Source organism: Ascaphus truei, chromosome 3 (genome assembly GCF_040206685.1).
Source record: "Ascaphus truei isolate aAscTru1 chromosome 3, aAscTru1.hap1, whole genome shotgun sequence".
NCBI classification, from domain to species: Eukaryota; Metazoa; Chordata; class Amphibia; order Anura; family Ascaphidae; genus Ascaphus; species Ascaphus truei.
Window position 1 is genome coordinate 231,067,132 of NC_134485.1, and position 27,195 is coordinate 231,094,326.

At 42.6% G+C, this 27,195-nt stretch overlaps 1 protein-coding gene across 20 annotated transcripts in view; it reads left to right on the top strand.

Moving 5' to 3' along the window:
- DMD (dystrophin) overlaps positions 1-27,195 on the top strand; it is a 2,761,517-nt gene that overhangs the window by 2,453,865 nt on the left and 280,457 nt on the right. For 15 of the 20 annotated variants that reach the window (XM_075590265.1, XM_075590266.1, XM_075590270.1 and 12 more), the window contains 2 exons: positions 6,145-6,223; positions 26,799-26,870. In XM_075590265.1, the coding sequence (XP_075446380.1) occupies positions 6,145-6,223; positions 26,799-26,870 (151 nt within the window). Of the gene's footprint in view, positions 1-6,144; positions 6,224-24,439; positions 24,461-26,798; positions 26,871-27,195 lie in introns of those variants that run through there. The other 5 variants (XM_075590273.1, XM_075590269.1, XM_075590276.1 and 2 more) reach the window with 2 other exon arrangements.

Consider the following 27,195-nt stretch of genomic DNA (forward strand, 5'->3'; position numbering starts at 1 on the left):
TATGAAATTGGTCTTGTCCTCAGTTACCTGTGGTTTCAGCAAAAATGTTTATCGTATAAATTGTGTTATTTTACTTTCCTGGTGTGACATACAGTAAATTGAATTCTCAGATAATGTTCTCTTGATGTATTGATGTTTTTTTGGGCTGGAATTTACTGTGAAACATGGGTAACTGGTCTTGTATTGCAGCAGGCATTGATGTCTTGTTTTCTGAAATAAATTCTGTACATTTTCTTCCAGGCTTTGCTTCAGGATTTTTGTTTATGAATTCTACTTACAACAGATTTTTTAAGCATGCAACAAACTTTCATTTCATTAGCAATCCTGTTGTGTTTCTTTTCAATACTCTCTGTGTTTAAGTTTATAAGAATGATGACAAATAACTTATAGGTTTGCTTTGTAAGTATCTAGCTACTGTATGGGCTGCTTGCAACGTGATGCTTCTTTCTACCGGGGAGTATATTATGTCTTTATTGATCTTAGCTATTATGTCTTAATAGTCTTCTTGCCAGAAGTGCCACAATAGTCTAAAAGTCTGAGGCCCATAGTTCCGCAGTGCTGCTATTCAGTGAGATACCTTCCATTGTACTGTGAGTCCATTTCAGTGAATGGGTCACCAGGTGCTGGAAGGTGTCTTGGGAAATAGCACCGCTTAGTAAATATGGCCCCTTTTAACTCAAACCTGCAAGCCCTTACAATATTTTAAGATTTCAGATAATGGGGTGTAAAACAATATTTTGACACACATCATTTTCTACTTGAACAGTACACACAAGAGGTTTATGCCACCACAGACGTAACAGATTTTTGGACATACGTAAAAAGTGATGAACAGACAAGCATGGACTGTCTTGTACTCACTAAAGCTCAAACTGCAAACGCTCATGGGCAAAATATTGGAGCAAACAAACAAAGAGACCCAAGATGCAAATATTACTACAGTAGTTGGGTAAATGTTGCTCCAAAATTGCCTTCATACATTATCTCCAACAATGTTTACTTTGAAATTGTCAAAAGTGTATTTATTGAAATAAAGGCAGATATTAAAGTCGGCCATTTTGGGATGTTTCAACGGGTTCTCTCATTTCTAGTTGTGAGGTAATGCCCCATCTACTTGAAATATGTAGACGTGCACTAGGCCAGCAAAGCTTCCGACTTTACCATTTAAAGACAAGGTAAAGATTTCTTACTTGTCTAAGTCAATAAGCAGTAATGAAATATCATGATGAAGTTTGCCATCTGCGCCACACATCAACTGCAGCCTACTAATCTAGAAAAGATCAGAGCTTGTCATCAGCATTGAGTTATCAAACAGAATGTACTTTGACATCTTTTGCAGAGTTATAACTCCAAAAACGAGGTGGGGGGAGGAAGGAACACTTCTCTGTAGTAACTACTGTAGCATCACAAATAATACTTTTTAGCCTTTAAAAAAAATCTATTCAAATGTAAAATGTACAAGTGACAACGGGTTTGCTGCAAAATGGTGACCATTTAAAACTTCTGTGTATTCTAAACCCCCAAGTGAAATCCTTAATCCTTTCAGTTCTAGAGGTTCTAGCCACCTCTATGGCCACGGAATCTGCCTGCATCCAGTAATGTAAGACGGAAGGGGTAGGGTCCTCCCTTTGAGTTTAATTCGCGGTCAAACGCCCCCGAGAAAACTAGCAAAATCTAATGGCCTACAATGTACGTCATAAGGGCCTTCATGGCACACGCTCTACAGCTATGTGACATTGAAGGAGTTAACTGTTTACATTTGGGCGCAGAAGTCAGCCAGCTTCTCAACGCACTTTACTGTGTTTCTTTATTAGTATTGAAACAATATATAGCACAATCATATTTTAGGCTTTGCAGATTATAGCTAAGGTCTCACATTTTTGTAATAAAGTCTGGTGAATGTGCAGAAAGCTCTTGGGTACAAATGAATGTGGATTGTGGCATTTTATGGGAGTTATGAGAAGGAGAGATATCGCTGCCAATAGAGAAAATGTGGCATTTGAGAAACCTATTTTAGTTTGCTTTGTTATTATTTATACACAATTATTATTGTAGCGAAGTATTTTCAGGGTGTCAGAAAAGAGCCATTTACAACTTATGATGCTGTTTTTAGGGGAGTTGTTTTGATGAAAATGATGGACAAACAGGGTAATAAATAATAAATAGTGGACATTCTTTGTTTTCATAGCATTGCTATATATCACAGAAGAGTGCTTTCAGAAAAGATAGGAGAAAGGGCATTACAATGGCTAGAGTTGTTTGGTAGAACAGGGGTTCTCAACCCCAGTCCACAAGCCCCCCCCCCCCCAAACAGTTCAGGTTTTCAGAATATCCCTGCTTCAGCACAGGTGGAAAGATCAATCTATGCTTCAGCACAGGTGACTCAATCAGAGGCTCAGCCTTTGACTGAGCCTCTGATTGAGCCATCTGTGCTGGAGCTGGGATATCCTGAATTATAATTAGATCGCTCAGTCTATAAACCCAAAGTATGGCCCATATTCATTATGACATGAAGCCGTCTTCTCTGTGCTGGAGAAGATTTTAGTGCCATATTTTGGAATGCAGATGAACTCTTTTCCAGTACAGGGGAGATGTCTTCATATAACATTTGAGACATTGTAGATGTACTGATTTTACATCTGTTCTTCCCTGTGAATCCGCTGAAGTCAAAACGTACTAATACAGCAGTATTGGAGTTTAGTGCTTTACACAAGAGAAATATGACAAATATACGTTTAGTTAGCAGTGACAACATGTCTCATTAACGTTTCTTGCACCTTTCCAAGCATGTGCCTCAGGGGTAACACTCACCATTGTAGCACAATTTGCGAAAATAATGATGCAGTCACTGTAAACATTTATTGCACACGTAGCACATGGATTTTAATTTATTTCTCGACCCACAGAGCAGAGGTGCACAACCATATTTATTTCTCATTTGTAAACGTTAGGCATCCATTTCTATCCCTGGATACTTTACCTACAGTTGAATTCCCTTTTATGACCCACAGTGGTATCTAGCTGCAATTCTTTCTTGCTCAGCCATTTTCACACAGGCACAACGGTAACAAAATCAATATATTAACTACTGTATGCACACATCTACATCTGTCCACCCTAAATCATTTTGGAAGCAAAGGGATAGTATGCTCTCATTTTATCACAGTGGCCATGGCAGCTTTTTTTGGTAGCTTCTTTGTTGTATACTCTGAAAATATTCGTTCAGTGATGTAAAGGTTTCCTTTACACTATTAGTTGCGATATAATAGTTCACAAACAACAGATACCCAGTAACCAATTTAAGCCCCAAAAGTTACCGCAAAATATATATATATATATATATATATATATATATATGTATATAAATGTCAAAAAGGAGTGCTACTGGGCATGGCAAGATATACTACAAACACACACAGAGCCCAGTGCTACATCCAATGGCAAAAATACACAGTGAAATACCTACATATCTCTTGAATAAAAGGGTCATTTAGTTTAACACTTTGGCCAAAGCATTGTAAGCCTGTGAGCCCCTCCAAGGCATGACCATAATTCACAGGTCCTAACACTGATTAAAAGTCTTAATAACCTGTACAATACTAGGCAGAATGATCATAATTGATCTGTCATAATCAGCTGCATGGTTCTATATAATATTTCAGCAAATTATTCCAATAGTTCTTGTGAAACGGATTCTTTTTTTCACCTAAAACTAGCATTGTGTTGTTGGCTCAAATTAAACATGTAATACCAGTAGTTACATTGACATGCCATTATTGTAATAACATAGCTATGTCTATAGCAGTATCCAGCATTGCCTCTGCCCGGCACACTAATATAAAAAGTCTTCCTATTAACATGATACAATTTAGATGTTGGTGTCATGGTTAGGGCAGGTAGAAGTAGTGTCCGAATGATTGCCTTTTTGCTTTGAAATATTACAACAGCGCCAATAACCTTGACTTTGAATGACTCCATTCAGGACACAATGCCAGATCCTTGTGATCTTGTCCATTACCTTTATGGGCCTCTAATGGCATAAAATAAGACAGTAAGCTGAGGTGCTGATTCATTGTTCCTATAAAGAAAAATCTGTACAGCGCTTCAAACCCTGGCAATGCAACACAACATAAAACTATACATTATAGTGGATAATATAGTTATCAACATAGTAAACTAAGTAAAACACAGCATTGCTTGACATAGATTCGGTATTGGCCCGAATATAGTGCGACCTCGCACATAATACGACCCCTACAGTTGTTAAGGTTTTCTACAGGAAAAATTGATAGACCTGCTCCTTGCCAAGGGGATTTTTAAAATATTTTTCTGGGGTAATTCTATCACTAAAACAGTGATAAAATAGCCCCAGAAATATGTAAAAAATGCTCTTTTGTTGCCAGTCTGGTACCCACTGTGCAATTGGGATCAGCCTGTGAAGTCCTGTGTTTCCTCTGTTGAGCCGAACAGCTGATGATCAGGGGGGGGGGGGGGGGGGTGGCGAGGCTGCAGTGAAGCGCCGGGACAAAATGGCCACCTCTTCTTACCTGTGGTTCCTCCGCTGCAGCTCCACAGGTCCTCCGCTGTCAGCCTCCCGCAGCGCTGGGACCAGATTCCTATCAGGGGGTTCCCTGCTGCTGTGGCTCTCACCTCCTCAGGTCGGTGGCAACCGATCTGTTCGGTGCCGGCGCCGTGTCGGGACGACCGGGAGCTCCCAGTGGCCATCTTGGATTTTTTTCCCCGTAGGTAAATACAAGGCTGCGATTTATAGTGCGAGTGCAGGTTTAGGCAGGGCTATTTAAGGCAAAAAACCTCACACTATATTCGGGCCAATACGGTATAAGGGAATACTACATATAGAATACAGCAAGGGAGCATGTGGGGTCTGAGGCTTCACCGCAAGTGCTGAAATAGGAAGACGATGGGCAAGTTGGCCCATACCTGCCAAAAAGTCTATGCTTTTCTGATGTATAGCCCCATATTTACTAAGCAGTGCTATTCCTTAAGACACCTTCAAGCGGTGGAAGACAGCTTGCGGAGCATTCACTTGAATGGACTGGAAGGTGTCTTATGGATAGCATCACTTACTATACGGTACTTTAAAAATACAGTGTGGAGAAAGTACCATTATTTCTGCTGTACTGGTACCATTAAAATGTAGTTATCAGGCTTCTTAAACAGCACATAAAAAAAACAAAACAAACAAAAAACACATTCTTTGCTTAAAGGAGAAGACATTTTAAGTTGCAGTGCCATTTACTCAAAAGCTAAAACATCCAAGGGTGAAGTATCCACATTTGTCATGAAGTTGTAGTGGTCAACTGATTTCTGTCAATGGGATGATTTCTAAGTACCTTTGTGTGCTTGATGGACAGACAGGATCTCTTAGGTTGGGGCCATGGTGTTTCCGCCCGTGCGGAGGCTGGGAAGTGACGCGTGTGAAGCTGGAGCTTTACCTGGCCATGGTGGACGGACGTGGAGGGCGTGCCTAGGGGCGTCACAGAGCTGGTTCGCCCTCATTGGGCGAACTGCTCACGTGACCTGCGTGTCGCGCCAAGAAATCAGTTTCGACTGATTTCTTGCACAACGCGCGCCCCCTCCTTCCTCCGTCCGCACGCCGCATGGACGTGATCACTGACTTACGGCAGTCTGTTCGGTCAGCGTGCGGATGCGTCTGCACGGTCTGCGGTACCTTGGCCCCAGCCTAAGTATATGTTGATTGCAGCATTACCTTAAATACCTTCTATTTCTTGCCCCCTGGTAGTTTAAATATAAGAGCAATTTATAGACATGTAGGATTCTAGAGGAAGTCTACATACTCAGAAACTTCAGCTGAGTAAGCACGATATCACCTTTAACAGTGTATATTGTAGATTATAAAGGGATGACATATGGATTTCAGTTGAATGACTTACAGAAAAACAGCCATTTGTTTTCTAGTGTTTTGATTTGATACAGAGTTTAAATGAGGCAATGTATTGCAAGCAATAATAAAAAAACGCATTAGCGTTAGTGTTTTAAACTCCTACCGCAGCATTTCACTTTCAGAGACCCTAAGGCTCAAAGAGCAATAATATCTTGCTTCCTTAATTGCCACTCATCGCTACGTGTTGAAATAATCATTTCTTCTTCTTTTCCTCCTAGGTGTCCATTGATGAACGCATCAGACAGTTGCACGAAGCCCACAGGGATTTTGGCCCCACATCCCAGCATTTTCTTTCCAGTAAGCAATTTTAACTTCTGCTAATTAACCTGCATGCTTTTAGGTCTACTCAACAGCCCCACTTCACGTGCTCGGTTATCCCACTGTGCACATTTGAGGCTTGAAATGCTACCAAGTCATTAGGAAGTCAGCCCCCTTCACCTAGAATGTTCGGAACAACAATATACTTGCAAGAGCCAATCTTGAGCAGAGCACTTATGTGTTTAGCTATCTAACCATCTGAACAGGCTCAGGGGTCTTCTATTCATTAGGAGGTTGGGAAGTCAGAATTATCTCATTAAAATGTAATTCGTGTTTAGCCCAAAACCATCATTCGTTTTGGTCCTTAGGATTGTGACAGTTGGGACATAAAATCAAGGAGCATTTAGCAAGCAAGTCAAAATCTTAAAAATACCGCTATTGAACAGTCAGAATCATCTAAATAACGACTTTTTTTAAACTAATGTTTTATGTGAGGGATCATTGGGGGGGGGGTCTAGAAGTTTTTTTTTCTTAAGACCCTTATAAAGCTAGCACCATCATAACCCATTAGATGACCTGTTCCGTTAGAGCTGGAGTTGTATTGTAATACTATTGAATACTTATCTGATTAGTGTGATGATGCCAAATATGCTATGATTTTACTACTGTACCTATGCGGTCACATGCATTCTTCCCACTCACCACCCTGAAATATTAATATAGCAAGTACTTCCTTACTTAGGAGCATGGCCTGACTCTGGGGTACTTTGAATGCAGCCATATGGCCAGTGTTGCTTGATTGATGCAATTCTGAAAAGGCTTACACATTTGGTTACACCTCTACTTTATGTGCCCTCAGTAAGAGTTTCTTGATTTTCTCAGAAGGCAGTCAACACCCCTACAAAAGAGGAAAGCAAAACAGCAATTTGATGCCTGAACACAGGGAGCTTGCAGGGAGAGACAAGAACAGCAGATGTACTGTATAGGCAAGCAACTTACGATAGATAGCCGGTCTTTCTGTAGTATGAAAGAGCGTATAAACAATCTGATTGTGTGGGAGCATGATCTATTGTGCCCACACTGTTATCTAAAACTGAAGCTCTTACATTTGGCTGTTGGGTTTTCAGGAGGCGGATGGTATAGATGGAGTATTGCAGAAAAGTAGTTTTATTAGAATCAAGGATAGAGATCATTTCAATTGGGTTTGATATGTAGATATCAACTTGCACTTCTGTGGATGAACTATAGTTGATTATTCTCGTGACCGCGTAATGTAAGAGCTCTGCATCTCGCGCTCCTGTGTTATAATTTGCATTTACAGTTCTTCCAAATGTGACTCATTTCCAGTAGACCTTATTCGTTGGCCGGCTCACTTATTTGTAACATCAGTAATCTTCACTAAGCTCTAATAAGCGGAATTGGTGCTCTGTCCTGTGTTATCTGCTATATAAATCAATGGCAGATAGTGCTTGATGAAGCTTGGATACCTCCTATCAGTGCGCAGTGAATCTCGGTGGCAGCTCAATGGTGTCTCACTCTCCAGATATTTGTATTTTTGTTCAAATCTTTCTCACGCATATTCTTAGACATTGGCAACTACAAACACAGTATGATCCACTCCTATGGTTTCTGAACTTAATATTTTATTTGCTTGTGTTGCAGTTCATATCTGTACTCCACACAGAGGGGTGATTTAAACATCTTCACAGATGCATGTGCCACGCTACATATTCATCAGTCTAGCCATAGAGATCCTAAGCCAAAGCTTTTAATCATATGCATTTGATATGTTTAACTATGAATTTCTTATTTTACAAACATTGATCTAGCAAATAACTACTATGTACGATACCAACAAGTAGCAATTTCTGCTTTGAACTCCTTGGGGTTTGTGTATCAATGCAAAGTAAAGTTTAGTTTCAAGCACTGTACCATTTTTTGTTACTGCAGGCGCTGAATGTAAGAAACTTGGTAATTACATTCTTTACATCTGTTGCTGACTGTTTATCAAAGAGATTTATACACCGAGTCACAATGTGATATATCCCATTGTAATGTGTGTCCTCCTATTCATACTCTTAAAATAGCAAAATTCTACACATGAAGCATCGATGCAAGAGTTGAAAGTACCTTTTTTCTCTCTCCATATTTAGTTCAAAATTGCCTTGGGATATGGACAATACATTTTTTTTCGCTACAGTGTAACCAAACTCTTGAATATCTCCTGTTGTACTGTAAAACAAAATTTTGAACTAATATATATATATATCATGTCTCAATGCATTGAAAAAAGACAAACACAGCTCTCCTTTCATTTTTTTCTCCTACCAGTGAGATACAAAAAATAAATGAATGCTGAAAAAAATAAACATCTCCTAAATTGCCATTGGTAGTACATGTCTCAGCAGCAATAAATGAGTTAGATACTCTTTTATTTAAACCTCTTATTTTCTAATTATAAACTTGACACTGTTTATTAAGCTCTATTAATGTTTGCTTTATTTGTTATTTTTCTGTATCTCAGCCATGTGAATACCAGAATGGAGCCATGTCAATTTAATTCTGGCATTCTTACCTAATCAGCTCTTAATTTAAGTGACCAGCCATGTTAATTGTTTTAACCTTCAGTTTTTATGCCCGTAGTTCACCTCATTAAATGGCTGATGAACCTTCTCTTCTCCAGCTGTCAATAGTTTAGTTAGGATTTTTAACCGAGGCCTATACTGTTGAATATTCTGTATTGCTGAACTAGAAAACTCATTCAGGGTCATCACTGAAGGGCCCAGGACTAATGTAACTGCAAAGAGGACATATTGGAAGCTATATATCAAACTCGTGTGACTAGCCGTACATTAAACAGATTTCCTTCTAGCTGTGCAGCAATGTCAAAAACAGGGTTATAATGAAACATTTTACATTGGGGGCAGATCTGTTTGCACCGAGTGTTACTCCTACTCAGACTTGTCTGGGAGTTTTGCCTCAGGCAGATGAGACATTTCATTAGACGGTGCTCTCCTCTCCTGCTAATGCACTGCGTAAACCCATCTCAAAACAATTGATTCATTGATGTTTAAAGATGCATTTTCACATTGGTTTTAGTGTCAATTTTAAGGCATATTCCAGCTTGACGCCTTTTCCCCAATGTTTGCAGTTCCTAAATTGTTCCTGCTCAGCTAACTTGTTTCATGTTTGGGCAATGGCACAGACTTTTCAGACTGCATGAAGTTTGTGTTTCCAAGTGTTTTAGCTCTAGATTAAAACCCCTAAGAACACCCTTATTTGGGACTATTCCGTGTATAAAATCAGACCGTAGCAGCTTCAGCTACTGTACTATGCACATCTCTTTTTGTTCTTTCATCCTGGGGCGGGATATGGCCTCTCAGATACCATGTTGAGGTCTCCTGCAGCTTTTATCAAATATAATTTGTTTGATGGTTTATGTTCTCTTTTCTCTCCCTTTTAAAACTTGAAAGTATTTTTAAAGAGTTTTAAGCTTTCTAGAGCACAAAATAATGATCACTACAAAGGAGGGAGAGAGCTCAGAAATAAACTACTTCTAATTTGTGGCCATTTTAACAAGACAGTTTGTGTCATGGTGCTCTTAAAGGAGCAGCCCAAGCAATATGTTTTAAAATAAATAAATAAATAGGTTTAAAGCTCTGGATGGGGGGGGGGGAGGGGGATGGAGGGGGTCTTCGGAGCTGAACCACGTTTATTTCAGCTCTGTGGACCCTCTGCTTCATGAGATATCTCCTTACGCCGGTATCCCTCTACTTTTTAAATGTCCCACTGGCCAATAGAAAGGCACAAAGGGATGATGTCACAGATTCCTGTTGGCTTGTGTGACATGGGACGTTTAAGCTGCCATTTTGTTATCCCAACTAGCCCAGCCGAGGCTGCCACCGGCACCTCCTACGTTACCTCGAGAAACAGGGGGTCCAAGCAGCTGAAATAAGCGTAGTTCAGCTCCGAAGAAACCCTGCTTTAAAACTTTTTTTGTCGCTTGGAGTACCTCTTTAAAGGTGCACATGTGGTGTAGTTTCTGTTAGTGGCAGAGATGTAAATGTGCTTACAAGTGTTATTTGTATTTACAGTTTCCAAGTACTGTACCCCAGTTATTTTAAGGCAGACAGTTTTTCTTAGGCTGAATCCATAGACATTTCTCTTGTGCGCAGGCGCGCGGAGGCTGAGGGAAAGCGGGTGCTTTCCCTGGCCTTACTACGCACGCCGTCCAGGGGCGTGTCTATGGGCGGGCCAGTGACATCACGGAGCTGGTTCGCCCTCATTGGGCCCTCCACTCCCGTCAGCGCGTAAACTAAAAAAAATTTGACTGCTATGTCTCCGCACGCCTGCGGAAGCGTGCGTGAGCCCCTGCTAAAGCCGATCTCATTGCGGCTGCCGGGGCTCCCTGGCAAGCGTGAGCGCGGCTCAGCGGCTAAGCGCTGACCATGCCCGCGGCCTTAGGTCACCAACAGTGATCTATAAAAGTGTTGGAGGAGTAATTGGGTTTTGGTGATGGGTCAGAAAAATCATGTCCATTAAATCATGTCAAATCTCATCATTAAATCTCAAAGATGCTACACTCATGATTATTTGTTTCTGTTGAATAGTGCACTCTCAAACCCTGCTATGTAAGGTTACCCTAATCCAAGTAGGTTACTATACCTAACAAGTTTTAAGACTTCTCCGGCGGGAATACATTGACACTTTTTGCAGCCTGACTCTTTCTATGACTATTTAAGCAGACATACTGAAGCATTTTTAGACGGTTCTTTTATTCATCGCTATTCAAAGGTGTTAAATGTGCCACCATTCTAGCCAAGTCTTTATTAATCTTATGGGATTCCCTGACATTTAGAAGAAAATGTTTAGATTTAAGTATTTCTTCCTGATAGAAAAAAAGGTTTTGCAATTCCATCCATACTGTATCTCCCTAATTTTCAAATGGTCATGAAATTGTCTGCAAAATAGCAATATTACGAGGGGGTGAAGTAGTGTGTGTGTGTGTGTGTGTGTGTGTGTGTGTGTGTGTGTGTGTGTGTGTGTGTGTGTGTGTGTGTGTGTGTGTGTGTGTGTGTGTGTGTGTCCATGCTATTCATTCGCTATTATCTTTGAGCTAGACTACCAGTATCCATATATTTTATTGCCTTCATTCTAACTAGTTAAGCTTTACAGCATACTTTTCATATTAGGACTCCATGCTCTTATAAGTTTATAAGATATATGTCAAAAGAGGACATACAAATCTATGCTGGTCTTCTATACAATTCCTTATTCGTCTTCTACTCCGTGTAATATATTTACGGCTTCTGCTGTGAGAATGACTTGTTCACGTTTGACATGATGTAGCTGTCAAATGAAAATTATTTCTTTAGATAAATCACCAATGTCTGGAATAGATGTGAACCTTGACAATACTTTTTGTACAACTTTCATAATTTTGGTGCCCCAGGGCCTTGTCAGAGATAGATAGAAGAAGGGACATGCACTAAAAATAGCAGACAACGGCTTTTTTTGCCAGTGTACTAATGTTACAGGACAACATAGGGATAGTCTGCTGAGAACATAAACATGAGATCAAGCGAGGAATATTGGAGTATATACCTTGGGTTATCACTTCACAGTGCTGTTCTAATAATAATAATAATAATAATAACTTTATTTATACAGCTCTTTTCTCCCAACGGGAGTTTTACTTGTATAGAAATGTTTTGGTACAATTGTTCTCCCCTTTACATGATCAGTTCTCTGCTTTAGAGAGGATGTCATGATTGACTAAAATCTGTTTTATAGCTCACCCCTGATCACTACAATTTTGGAATTATTTCTGCATTCCTGGCTGAGTCTCTAGCTATCCCCTAACAAAAGCTTGTATACTTTATTCCCAAGTGGAAACATGCCTTTAATCCCTTCACCATTGCAAAAAAACCCCAACAAGGTGGCGATTATCTAGTTGTAACCTGTGATATATTACTGTCATTTATGACATACTAGGTGGGATTGCACCTTTAATTGACCAGTGTCCATAAAATAGAATACTTTTATCCTGCATATTAACCATCTCTGTTATTGTACCAACCTCCTTAGCCATATATTTGTATTTTTGGAGCATAAATGAGCAGAATCCTTTTACTATTATCTATCAATCAAGTCATCCGTTTTTCCCCTGAAAATATGTATGTTTGACCCAGTTCTACTGCAACTCTCCCTAACAATTTCTTTCTACTTTCTCCCTGAGAACATATTCCACAACCCACTGTCCGTCAATGGATTATTAATATATCTCCCTGTTATGAACATGAGTAATAGTGTGTTAGATATAGAATGCCTCTCTTTGTTTGGAGTTGCTGTTGATTAACTACAAGCGCTTAAACCGTTTTTTCAAACATAGGGGTAGAAGGGCCACAAGATTAATTTTTGGATACACTTAAATATGTACAAATGATTATACTTAAATATTTTGCAAGCAATTCATAAAATCTGCACAGTATAAATGTACATCTTCTTAGGTAGAGAGTGTGAAGACCACGCTCACGCTCTCCCATGGCCGTTTGCTTTCTTTGTGTACAAGTGAGGTTCAGTGTTAAAAAGGGCATGTGCAGTAGCTGCCTAGGCAAAAACAATGGCATTAGTAACATAAAAGAGGCACATTTAGGGTGTAAATAAGAAGATAGATTGGGGATGGATATTATTTGCTCAATATCTGTTTTTACCAAGATATGTGTGTATATGCAGAAGCACTTCAATTATGCTGTGAATTGTGAACATGACTTATGTAACGGGTTTCCCCCCCCCCCCCCCCCCCCAATCGCAGATTATACTGTGGGTGCGGAGAAACATACGGTGTTACCATAGGTGTGGTGCGTTACCTGTTGGCTCACAGGAGGGCTGAGCTTCCGCCACGGGGAACCTGGGGCAATATATACTAGGCGTAACCACTTACTCAATTCAGCGCCTCCACCTGCGATGGCTCCCACCATAGGGGGAGTGGTTCCTCGCAGGACACATACAAATAATCAATACTCACACACCGTGATATATATTAACTAATACCATTTACTGGAAACAGCATATAACACAAGACCATACAAACATATCAGAACAGGTGTCCCTCTCTCGAGGAGACACTTACTGCGACGTCCCGCAGGACACTTCCCCAACACCAGGTGATCCCACCCAGTGTCCAAAGAACCCCGCCCAATGTCCCGCACTCTTGCAGAGAGACGCAATGGGTGACTGCGCAGCCACAATTACACTAAGGGCCCGTTGGTGCACTTATGACTGTATAGTACCTGCCGAGCACTCCGGTGCTCGGATCAGCAACAACTTCACAAAGGATCAGTCGTAGGATGACGTCATCTGATCCCCAACCGGCCTCCTTGCACGCGGACCGCCAGGGGCGATCCCAACCTGGAAACAGTCTCTGAGGACCCCAACTTAGATCCGAACCTCTTAGCAGGAACCGCAGCGTCCGCTATGTCCCTATCTAATCTACCCTACTGTGACAGGATCCCTAACATAGGGCCTGTCCCTACAGCACTACGTGACATGCGCTATACTATAGGCCGTCCCTACAGCACAGCAACCTGTAATGGCTTTGAGGTAAACTCCTAGGGGTCTACAGGGGTTAATAACCTGCCCCACTCCCTTAACTCTTCCCAGTCATGACTACTACTTAACTTATCCCAGCGCCTGCAGCAACAAGCTGTGACCCACTGGATGCTCGCAGCCAAAGTACTGAGCAACAAGGTGCCTGCCTGTCAGACCTCACAGCACTGACAGCCGTGACTCTGACAAGGCAGCACTACACTAAGGGCAGCGTCCCTATCTTGGGCCTCCCTCAGCACTTACCCACTAACCTAGTGGGGAGTTGGGGCCTACCTGGGGTGTGGGTACCTATCTGGGTGCAGGAGCTGTACTCACTCCCCGCACCCTTCCTTCCCTCACAGCTCCCTGACTCCAACTGCCAGCGTGGGCTAAGCGCGCGAAATGTATCCTTCTCTTCCCCTAGACATCCTTGGCCCTCATTGGCCACACTCATACACCTGGTGTCCTTGGCCCTAAGCCTCATGGGAGTTGTAGTCCCGTGGAGGCTGCACTTACATTGAGGCCGTGTGCGCTCCTTCCCTGCGCCTGCGCGAATCCCTAATGGTCGCCGCAACATCTCCCTACCTGTCCCTACTCTCGCGCGACTTCTCCCTGAAGCTGGGGTAATCCTTGCGCTTTCGTGACCACTGCGCATGCACGAGCTAAGGGGCAATGGCGGCGCCATCGCAGCCCGGCTCCGGGAGCGCCGGGATCCCCGTGACGCGCGTGCGGCCCTGGCAACCGGCCGCACGCGTCCCTGGCAACCCCCGAGCCGGGACCTGACCGCCCTCACCTCTGCGATCGCCGGGTGGAGCCGCCACTGGACTCGGCGGCCCCCGCGATCGGCTACCAGGTGAGGGGGGGTGCTGGCAGGCAGGGGAGACCTGGCTACACTTAAAAAGCAGGTATCAATATTTCATTAGTTCCCGCAGATCTACTGCCCTATACTCAGAAAGGGCTATCTCATGCTGTTGGCTTGAAGTATAAAGGATATAGCAGACTTTGTAGAGGACACTTAGGGGGCTCTGTACCAAAGTGAAAAAAGGGCAAAATCCTAGAAAAACGTGTAAAAATCCTAGAAGTGCATTGTGTAGCCGCTGATCGGCATTTGTGAAGCTGCTTTGAAGGTACAGACTTGTGCATTTGTGAAGTGTGGCACTCTGAGCAGCATCCAGGTGTTTATATCACGAAACGAGGGTGTGTTTAGATGGTGTCTACCATTTTAGTTCCATCATGTCCAGTCCTCAAGACCCCCCAACAGGTCAGGTTTTCAGGCTATCCCTGCTACAGGACAGGTGGCTCAATCAGTGGCTCAGTCTTAGATTAGCCCCATAAAATCATGGCAACAATTAAAAGTAATGATTGAATTAATTATTTTCAACATGAATTAGAGACAAGTGCACTGCTTATGTTATGTAACACAGAAGCATTATATATATATATATATATATATATATATATATATATATATATATATATATATATATATATATATATATATAAAATGCTTCTGTGTTACATAACATAAGCAGTGCACTTGTCTCTAATTCATGTTGAAAATAATTAATTCAATCATTACTTTTAATTGTTGCCATGATTTTATATATATATATATATATATATATATATATAATTAACATGGTGGACGCGTGGGGATCCTTTTCCCTCAGTAGTCCATCTTTCTCTTTTGCCATTTTATATAAAATTTCAGCAAGATGCACCATTTAGCTTTGCCCTTTTCCTATCTGCCAGGTAATTTGTACACAGCACCTGGTACATAAAGCAGCAGCCAGACTGCTGACAAGCAGTTAGCAAGAGTCAGCCAAGCAAACAGGCCAGCACTCTATGCTCTTTACTGGCCGATGATAAGCCTGTAATAATGATGAGAAAATATAGTTAGACGGGTTTGCACTTTTTTTTTAAATGAACGGTCAATTCATTATAGAGTGGTGGTGCCAGTCTTGTAAGCTGCTGTTTTTTGCCCCTTCCATACAGGCCCGTCAACAGGGGGGGTCTGCCAGGGTTGGTGTTAGTCAGGCCTGCCCGGCAGTGCCCCTTTTATTAGAAACAAAGTCAATAAAAATATATGACGGTGATTCCCGTGCGCAGAGCCAAGGTCATGGCTGGGGAAAGCAGGGTGTCCGGCGTGCTGCCTGTGGGCCCGCTCCCCCCCTCCCCGCCCCCCGCTCTCTCCCTGCTCCCAACATGGGGCAGCAGCTGCGGGGATATTGGGGGCAGGGGAGGAAGCGTCTGGCAGGCAAGGAAGCAGGAAGCAGCACCCACCCAGTCAAGGTCAGTCACCAACCCAAGCAGTCACTCACTCACCCAACCACCCAGTCACTCACCCACCCAGTCACTCACCCACCCAGTCACTCACCCACCCAGGCAGTCACCCACCCAACTCATCCACCCATCCACCCAGTCACCCACCCAGTCACTCAAGTCAGTCAGTCACCCACCCAGTCACTCACTCACCCAGTCACTCACCCACCCAGTCACTCACTCAGTCACTCACCCACCCAACCAGTCACCCACCCACCCACCCAGTCAAGACACTCACTCACCCAAGCAGTCACTCACTCACCCAACCACCCAGTCACTCACCCAGTCACTCACCGACCCAGTCACTCACCCACCCAGTCACTCACCCACCCAGTCACTCACCCATGCAGTCACTCACCCACCCAGTCACTCACCCACCCAGTCACTCACCCACCCAGTCACTCACCCACCCACCCAGTCACCCACCCACCCAGTCAAGACACTCACTCACCCAACCACTCACCCACCCAGTCACTCACCCACCCAGGCAGTCACCCACCCAACTCATCCACCCAGTCACCCACCCAGTCACTCAAGTCAGTCAGTCACCCACCCAGTCACTCAGTCAACCACAATCACCAATCCACCCAGTCACTCAGTCACCCAGTCAAGTCACTCAGTCACCTACCCACCCAGTAACTCATTCAAGGCAGTCAAGGGGCAAAACCACCCAGGCAGTCACCCACCCACACAGCCAGTCAGTCACCCACCCAGTCACTTACCCAGTCAGTCCTTTACCCAGGCAGTCATCCACCCAGGCAGTCACCTACCCAGACAGTCACCCACCCCTACAGTCAGTCAGTCAGTCACCCACCCACTCAGGCATGCAGTCTTTTGTTGAAAATATAAAAATAAACAGATTGCATTATAATGTTTTTTTTTTCCATATAACAATAAGAAGAAAACAGTTAAGTAGAAGTTGCACGATAAAAAATATTTTTTCGTGGTAGGTGTGCTATGGGTTGGGGGGGGGTGGCGCTGCTCCTTTCTTTTGACCAAGGCCCCATGATTTCTGTTGGCGGCTCTGCTTACATAAATCACTTTTTACACCTTATCACCATAGTCGTTTACAAACATGAGCAGGGCTCAAAACATATCTGTGCTACACATTAAGACCAGTGGTTTCCAACCTTTTTACATGTGAAATTATGAGGAACCCCGACCCTCTCTAATAGCGCGTCTGACATCAGATGCATTGTGAGGAACCCCAGCCCTCTCTAATAGCGCGTCTGACATCAGATGCATTGTAAATTCTTCTGTATTTGGTACCATTTTAAAATGACATGAAAATTACAGGGAACTCTTTAGAGATCCCGGGTAGCCCAAGGGTTCCTAGGAACCCTGGCTCAAAAACACTGATTTAGGTTATGACATTTTCTTTTATACGTTCAAAGGTGAAAATACTGTCTGAGGTATATGTACCCTACCACAGCATATAAAAGGTGGTTTTTGCACACGACTATTCTATAATAGATTGGCTGCTTGTGGCTGTATGAAATGCAAGAAACTTGGTCATCCTGTTTCTTACAGTTGACGCAGATCTTTTTTTTTTTTATGCCACCTCAGACCTAGTGACTTTTTTTTTTTAATGCTGACAGAAAGAGATGCAGAATTGAATACATCTTGTAATCATACGCACATCACATCATTTCCCAAAACACAGGGAAGAATAAAAGAATAAGATCCAAAATACCTTTATACGCTGATAATAAGGAATGCAGAATAACAGTGCCTCGTTTGAAGGCAAATATGTCCACATGGAGTATTTTCTGCAAAAATTGATGTTTGCTAGATTATTATTTTAATTATATCTCAATGGTACTGGCTTTTATTATCATTTAGCCATTAAAGGTCACGATTAGATCAAAGAGAAGAAGTTGCTAATTTATATTGCCAGACCAATAAGATGTTAATGTTAGGAGATGACTTCAGAAGTGTTCTTGTACAGTAAGTGCCAGAGTAACATTGCAAAGTGTTTTGGACACTTCTGTTTAAAGGTGTAAACCGTCTTACAGTAACTCACAAAACATTGTTTTTGGAAATATAGCTGCAATGTAATTAACCTAAATTATTCTGAACTTGTTCAGTGTCAATGTTGCCGAGGTACCAGAGAGCCCCGGCCTCACAGGCAAATTGCGACCATGTGAATGCTCTCCAGCTATCACGTGTTTGATGAAGTAGGATGGTCCCTATCTCTTCCACCCAGATTGTGTAAGCCAGGCCTGCACAACATATGGCCCACGGGCCGCATGCGGCCCCCCTGGCCTCTCTGTGCGGCCCGCGATGACTCCGGCCGGGCACCAGGTAATTAAATAAAAAAAATTTACAAATTAAAAAAAAAAAGTTAAAAAAAAGTGGCGGCGACCCCCCCTTGGGTTTTGGGGTGCGCGAGTCGTCGGCGGTGCACGGAGGCAGCAGCATGAGGAGGATGCGGCAGCCGTGAGTGTTTGTGTGTGTGTGTAACAGGCTGCTGTAGGGGGGGGGAGTGAAAAACGGGCTGCTGCAGGGGGGGGGGGTGAAAAACGGTCTGCTGCATGGGTGGGGGTGTAAAATGGGCTGCTGGTGGGGGGGCAAACGGGCTGCTGTGGGGTGGGGCAAACGGAGTGATGTGGTGGGGGGAGAAGGGATGGGGAGAAGGGGCGGGGGTAGAAGGGGTAGGGGAAGAAGGGGGAGGGTAGAAGGGGTAGGGGGAGAAGGGGGAGGGAGAGGGGGGAGAGAGAGGAGGCAGAAGGGGGAGAAGGGAGAGAGAGGGGGGGAGAAGGGAGAGAGGGGGGAAGAGGGAGAGAGAGGGGGGGCAGAAGGGAGAGAGAGAGGGGAGAGGGGGGGAGAAGGGAGAGAGAGAGGGTGGGTGAAGGGAGAGGGAGGAGGGGAGGGGTGAAGTATGAGGAGGGGGAGATGTAATGTTTTTTTCTGTATCACAATAAGAAAACAGTTAAGTAAAAGTTGCGCGCTAAAAGATATTTTTTCGTGGTAGGTGCGCTATGGGTTCGGGGGGGGGGGCTGCTCCTTTCATTTGTCCCGGGCCCCATGATTTCTGTTGGCGGCCCTGTGGGTGATGTGAGGCGCAGGGGGGGAGAGGGTGATGGGTGATGTGAGGTGCAGGGGGGGAGGGTGATGGGTGATGGTTGATGGGAGGTGTAGGGGGTGATTGGAGGTGCAGGGGGGGGTGATTGGAGGTGCAAGGGGGGTGATTTGAGGTGCAAGGGGGGTGATTTGAGGTGCAGGGGGGTCATTGGAGGTGCATGGGGGTGATTTGAGGGGCAAGGGGGGTGATTTGAGGGGCAAGGGGGTGATTTGAGGTACAAGGGGGGGTGATTTGAGGAACAAGGGGGTGCTTTGAGGTGCAAGGGGGGTCATTGGAGGTGCATGGGGGGTGATTTGAGGTGCAGGGGGGTCATTGGAGGTGCATGGGGGTGATTTGAGGTGCATGGGGGGTGATTTGAGGTGTATGGGGGGTGATTTGAGGTACAAGGGTGGGTGATTTGAGATGCAAGGGGGGTGATTTGAGGTGCAAGGGGGAGAGTAATATGAGGTACAAGGGGGGAGAGTGGTGTGAGGTGCAAGGGGGGACAGTGATGTGAGGTGTAAGGGGGGGGAGTGATGTGAGGTGCAAGGGGTAGAGTGATGTGAGGTGCAGGGGGGAGAGTGATGTGAGGTGCAGGGGGGAGAGTGATGTGAGGTGCATGGGGGAGAGCGATGTGAGGTGCAATTGGGGAGAGGGATGTGAGGTGCAGGGGGTGTGTGATGTGTGTGCTGTGCAGGGGGGTATGTGTTTGGTGTGGAGGGGGAGAGATGGGGGTATGAGAGATAGATGGGGAGTATCGCAAAGGTTGATAGTGAGGGGTTCTGGGGGAGATATGAGGATGATGATGATGAAGGGTGCTGGGGGAGATATGATGATGATGAGGTGCTGGAGGAGAGATGATGATGATGATGGTGATGATGATGGTGATGATGATGATTTTACCCGTGCGACCCAATTTTTTTTTTCTTTGTAGCAGTTCGGCCCTTCTCACTTACAGTACAAGTTGTGCAGGCCTGGTGTAAGCGGTCTCCACTAGAAAAAGAACAAAAAGTAAGGGATGGCCCTTGTGACATTCATTGAACGTTCTTAGGGCACCCGAACAGTAAAGGCAGCAATTATTTGAAAACTGTCTTTCTTTTCAGCAGGTAACAGGAAAAGTATATCCTATCTCAGTCAACTGTTTTCCCCACCCCTGTCCCATGTGGTCCAGGCCTGTTGATTACATCATAATTAGATAGCAAAAAAGAGGGAATGAACCCAATATGCTGATGCTGATAAAGTCACATATAGGGGCTAGATGTACTCACAATCCACTTAAAGAGAAAGGCAACTCACTTATTGTATTTGTAATATAAAGTCATATACAGGATAATATGATTGTACTCACCCTGGGTGGGGGGCTAGTGAACAGGATGAAGCAAAACACAAGAGATGAATTGTCCACGAACAATACACTCATGAGTTAATAAAGCCGCAAACTGCTGCCCTTACCCTGCCCGGTGTCTGTAATATCCTTTGTCACAGAGCTTTGATAAAGTTCCACATAGGAACGAAACGCGTCAGAGTTTTCTTCTGTGATGTGCAGCAAATAATTTATTAAAGCTGATTTTATTTTACTTTGGCTGAACTCCAATTGCTGTGACCGCCATCGTTTCACTTCCTGACTGCATCATAATTAGACATGCTTCCTTCTCTACCATTGATCCAAGTATTTGAAAGAAGAGAAAACCACGTTTACAAACTAACTCAGATTTTAGTTATTTACAACTTTTTAGAAGTGACTGATTTCAAACAACCACCAGCATGTACTTCATAAAACATGTCATTGCCATTAGTCAGTTCGGGTTCTACAAAGGACTGCACCTGTTAATCTTATTTTGGGTTTTAATAATTAGTATTCTGCCCGTGGCGCATAAATAGAATATAAATGTCTGAATATTAAAATGATGTTGTTCAAGACATTTCCTGAATACGCATGTAATGCTTATCACAAGAAGGTTAAAATTCATCTTCTCCTCCTGACGGGTCCATCTGTACTTGTAAGCGCAGCTAGTGCATCTCTTTGAGATACGAGGAGAGAGAGCGAGAAGTCATGGCAGGCCGTTTTAATGCTTTCTTCCCAGCCTGCCATTAATCTTATACAGGGTATTGCCAGCAGTGTTTAGAAAGAAAGTTCTCCAACTTTTTAAAGCACTTTGCTGAAAGGAACACAGTGTTTAAATCCATTTGCATCATTTTGTATCAGTGTGCTTTGTCAAAATAAAATACCACTTTATTCTCATAATTAAAGCCCACACAAATACTGTAGAAGTAGACACTTGGAACATGCAGCATTCTAGTTCTACTTTTATCTACACATTTAGACTAAGAGCTATTTTTCACAGCCGGTCTAACGCAACACAAATATTATCTTGCTAAATTAAAATAAATTAGGAAGATTACTAATGCTGTTAATGTCATTCAGTCTGTATCTATAGAGGCAAAGGAGTGAGGTGAGAAAGAATAAGGCTGCATCCACGCTAGCGCTTAGCGCACAGTGCTTGCCGAGTTTAATTCTTGTGATCTGTGTCTTCACGTCCCCGTTCACGCTGCGCGCACGCGCTCGTGCGCGGGCTTGTAAGCTCTCCCAAGCTTGGTGCTTGGATAGACTATTCAATTTCACTTCAGAATGCAAAGCAGTGTCACATGACCCTGCTCTGACCAATGGGACGAGAGAGGCAGTATAGGCTGAGCGAAAAGTGGTGGAAGGGGGGGCTGGATTGGAGAGAAGTGGAAGGGAGGAGAGGGAAGCAGGGGGAAGGAGGGGGGAGAGAGGGTAGCAGTGGGAGGGAGGATAGGGGTGCAGGGGAGAGAAGGGAGAGAAGGGGGAAGGAGAGAAAGGAAATAAGGGAAAGAGGGGAGAGAGGAGGGAAAGGGTGAGTGGGAGGGGGAGAGAGGAGGGGAGAGAGAGAATGGATGGGGGGGTTGAGAGGAGGGGAGAGAGAGAGGGAAGGGGTGGAGAGAGAAGGGGGAGAGAGAGGAGGGAGGGGGGAGGTGGGAGAGAGGAGGGAAGGGGGAGAGAGGAAGGAAGGGTGGAGAGAGGTGGAGGTGGGGGAGATATGGGAGGGAGGGGGAGAGAGGAGCAGGGGGAGGAGAGAAAGGGGGAGAGGGGGAGTGGGGAGAGAGGAGGGAAGATGGTAAGAAAGAGGAGGTAAGGTGGGAAAGGAGAGAATGGAGGGGAGGGTGGAGGGAGAGAATGGAGGGAAGGGGGGAAAGGAGAGAATGTATGGGTAAGGGCTGTAGGGACGCATAATTGTCCCTTATTTTAATGTTGACGTGAAATGCCTGAATTTAAAATTCCTGTAATAAAATCAGTCATAAAAACATAATAGATTTCCACTTGTGTGTAATAGTTCCTTTCCAGATAGATGTCACCTTACTAAATAATTAAAATAAGAAAGTTAGGACACTGCCTGGTCATCTTAGACCATGACACCCACCCCTATAGGCGTTACTTTTTATCTCACTGCTATTTGTTAGTTCAAAGCGCGTCTTTCCCCGCCCGGCCAAGAGCGGAGATAATAAATACCAAAGAAAATAGAGGTCACACGGGAGATACCATTCAGCTCGAATCATTTGCAAATCATTCATTACTCATTATGACACTTTCATACTGGGTTTTGGCATCCCGTATTATATAAACGTAAATGTGGCAACCCTATACATTCCCTATCATGTGATACATAATAGACAAAAGGTAAGTATTTGTGGCACTACTCTATCTCACTAGTTCTAAAAGTGACAGTGTATACAAATCTAATATCTAGTGACACTATATAAATCTAATATCTAGTGACACTGTATACAAATCTAATATCTAGTGACAGTGTACACAATATCATATAGAATAATAGAACGTCTTCAGTTAACTGTCCACAGGTCCAGTTGAGCATATATAGATTATGCAAAATCCGAAAAAGAGAGTGTACTCCTCCATGGAAAACAGACATTTACAATATGACACAATTGGTATTTTTTCTCTCTGTCCATCCCCCGCCCTTTTTTTTATGTTACATTTTGAGGAACGCACTCTCGTTTGGGGATTTTTCATTTGATACAGGGTGAATTGCAGAAACTTAGTCATTGCCCAGTAAGTCTTGTGACCAGTGATGTCTCAATAGGGAAATGGGAGGATATGTATAGAGCCCCCAGTGTTCTAGAATCAGGTTCCTCGGGAATAGCAGTTGGAGAGGACCTCACTGTAAGTCATATAAATATGTTTAAGTGTATAGTTATGTGTAGTACGAGGTCCTGTCACCTTTAATGTTTTCAGTTAGGGAACATGCCCTTTACAGATAGAGTCCAGAACAAATAAAGTGATGCTGCACACCTCAAAAATAGAAAAAAACATACAATTACCGGTGCTCCAGTGTTTGCACGAAAGCCTGCAATCAGTCCAAGACAGATGAATGAAGGAACAAAGGGCACTGCGGATTTGAACAAAATAAACTAATTTATTGAGCCAACACGACGTTTCGACCTAAGTGGTCTTTTTCAAGTGACAATGGCCTTGCCATTGTCACTTGAAAAAGACCACTTAGGTCGAAACGTCGTGTTGGCTCAATAAATTAGTTTATTTTGTTCAAATCCGCAGTGCCCTTTGTTCCTTCATTCATCTGTCTTTACAGATAGAGCCCATTGTAATGAACATCGATTGTTCTCTAACAAGAAGAGGAGCAGGTAAGTGCTCAGCAGGGAGTTCTCAGAGTAGAAACTCCAGTGTATAGTTGTATCAGGTCCACCGGAGAGTCCATAGTGAAGCCCTGATCCAATAGATATGAACAAAGTAGATGCTACACAGAGTGAAGGGATACTGATCCCTGAAGATAGTGTACCTCAACCGACATGTCCTCAGTAAACTCCCGATCTGTTACGTATAGAGGAAGAATGCCATCCACAGTAAAGCGATACTGATCCCCAAGAATAGTGTGTGTCCGTCAGCCAGGGTCCACCAGATACAGGGCATTGAGGAAACTACACAAGAGATTGCCAATCTAATATTACTAAAAGACACAAGTATAAGTACCTCCCCAGCATAGGAGTGAGAGCTACGAAGGAGATGAAATCCTAAAGAAGCCTAAGTACCTCTCTAGTGTAGAAGTGAGAGCTACCATGGGAAGAAGCACAGAGTGACCATATTATTTGTCACCAGTTAATGTCTATGTGAAGTCTGCCCTTGTATGCAGAGCATTATCAACGGATGTGTATAAAGTTATTTCTTTGTACTATAAATGTTCCTGGTGCCCTTCATTCTAACATCTCATATCTACACCCAGCCTGCATGGATCCAGCACCCTTCCAAGGTATGGAACACTAAGCACAGCCATGTAAATAGTCTATCATGATGTAAACATCTTAAGAGCCGGGCAAGAAGGGTTAAATTGGTCTATATTTTTGTACTATTTTTGTATCTTTATTGAGTGCCAGCCTTCATTATTTTGTGTCTTGACAAAATAAAACCAGACAGAATGGCAACAAATCTTAATGGGGCACCTACAGTACCCCAAGTCTCTGGGACCCCTTCACCAGATGATGCCTTATGCCTTTTGTTTTAGGCTTTCTATTGAAATTATTTAATGTAATCTTGATATTTCAACCTTTTTTGTGTGCATTTTTTTATTTTTTTCCTTCTTGGTCTTATATTTGATACGAGTGGAGTATCTGATGCACTTGCTGCATTGTGCTCCTACTTAGAGAATGCTTTTTGTATGCTCCTGGAATCTCCTATCTATCAAAGGCTCACAGCTATAAAACTCTGGCAAAATTAGAGCAATAATCCACTTTATTAGTAAAAATTTTGTCTAAGTTAGACTTACAGTAGCAAGGTGCATTAAATAATTTTTCACCCTTGTCTCAATTAGAAATAGTCCTTGCTGTAGTTGACAAGTTGCTCTTTTCGTTACCATGGCACAAAGAGGTATATTTGAGATGATTGCTTAAAGGAAAAAAAATAAACAAAACACATGTTCCCATTACTGTTGATGTTGCTGCATATTTGTGTAATTAAATGTGTCAATCACATTACAAAAAGAAAGAGAATGTGTGTGTGCTGAGAGAACATCCGAGGTAGTACTGAAACTGAGCGGGACAATTAAAAGCCTGAAGCCATAGAGGGTTCAATAAATGAATTTCCGTCTACAATCAGATTGCATGGATACCAAAGAAATACTTATACTATGATTTTCCAAGTCTAAATGTCTAGGTAATAATCAGATAATAACTAACATCCACCACAAGTCTTATGTTAAAATGGAAGAACGTACACATTATTATTGTTCTTGTAAATTGTCTTTTGAAAAACACAGAGGAGGCCCATGAATTGGTTATTTCCATTGAAAAATATAAAAACCGAAATCAAAATATCCTGGAGAGACTGTTTTGCTACAAAGCATATTGATATAAAATGATAAGCGTCTGCAGGCATTTATCCCACCGCTCCCCTGGCTGTATGCTTATTACATTCTTTGAAAAGTTTTTTTTCTACATTTTATCCTTCAGATGCACATTTGTATGGGAATGCACTATGAATATAAAAGATTATGACCACATCTGTTAAAGAGAGGCATAACAAATACTGTACACAGTGCTTTTAAGGGAACACACAAAGCCGTCATCTGATGCCAATACAGTGGGTTTTAATCTTCAGAAACTGTACAAAATGCCTTTGCAACGGATTTATTAAAATCATTGTGGGGACAACACTATGTTTGTTGATTATTGTACATAAAAGTTTACAGTAAAATCCGACAGTCAATGGAAAATGTAGGAAGCTTCATATTTAGGGTTACGAACAATAGACAAAAACAACTATAACGTATTTAAATAAAGAGCTTTACAACAATTATAAGAGGTACACAATAAACCTTGAAATAACTTGCAATTGTAGAAAACTATGGAAGAAACAATATTATAGATAGAAGGCTATCATAAATATAAAAGGAAGCCAGGGTCAAATGGTGGGATGTCATCTTAGGTTTTAATTCAGATAGGAAAATGGGCAACTTGGTTAAGCCTAGTGGTTCTTATCTGCTGTTCAATTTTAAGGGGGATATTCTAGTAGTTGTGAGAAGTGCATACCATGAGGAAAGAGCCTTTTTTTCACTCGGATAACACGTACCCGTATTCTGACAGCCCTTCTTGCATATCCAACCCATGCGAGAGAGGCTTTTTTAGAAGTTTCATTTTTGGCTCTGCAAATCCGAATAGTATGACAAAAAATAGCTTCAACACGCAATGTTTGCAAATTTGCTGAATTTGTAGTAGCTCCATTCACTCAAAAAGGCAAAACCGCTTCAAATAACTCGCAGATTTTTTCTTAGCATCTCAAGGCTGGCGAGATCGCTTCAATAGATGTGGATTTGCATCATTACAATCCACACAGCCTATTTCAGCTTTGCTGAGCATGCATGTACTTCAGATGCTTTATTAACTATTCTATTTTAATTTCTACCCTTCTACAGTACTCGCTAATTAATTATGTACTTTGCTGACATTTTTTTTTTTTGCCTTTTTGAGTAATAATTAAATTTTTAGTAGTCTGTAATACTTCTGTAGCTAAGAATGTTTTCAAAACATATATTGAACTACATTATTTGTCCAAATATTGAGCCTACATGTATATATAGTTATTATATATTGCAGGTAGCAGATTAGCTATGAAGAAGCTACAAACCACATCTTTGGACATCAACAGTTTGCATGCTCCGCTTAAACGTAAGCAAACAAAATATTGCTATTTCAGTGCATATTGTTAACAAGTTATTCTTCAATGCTATTGGGGTTGGAAGCACTTTCTTTAAATGTAATGTCATATTTTGGGGGCATGGGAAGGAAATAACTTATTACTTCACTTACCTATTTCAGTTTGATTGTTATGTTGATTTTTTCTTGTCTTTCTTTTTTAGACCATCCATGAAAGTTATGTAATATTAGTTATATGAAGTTATTTGAAAGTTAGTTTAGGAGCATTATTGTTATGTCAAAATATGACGCACTTTATGTAGTGGAGTATACTGTAGTAATTTAAAAAAAACTTGTT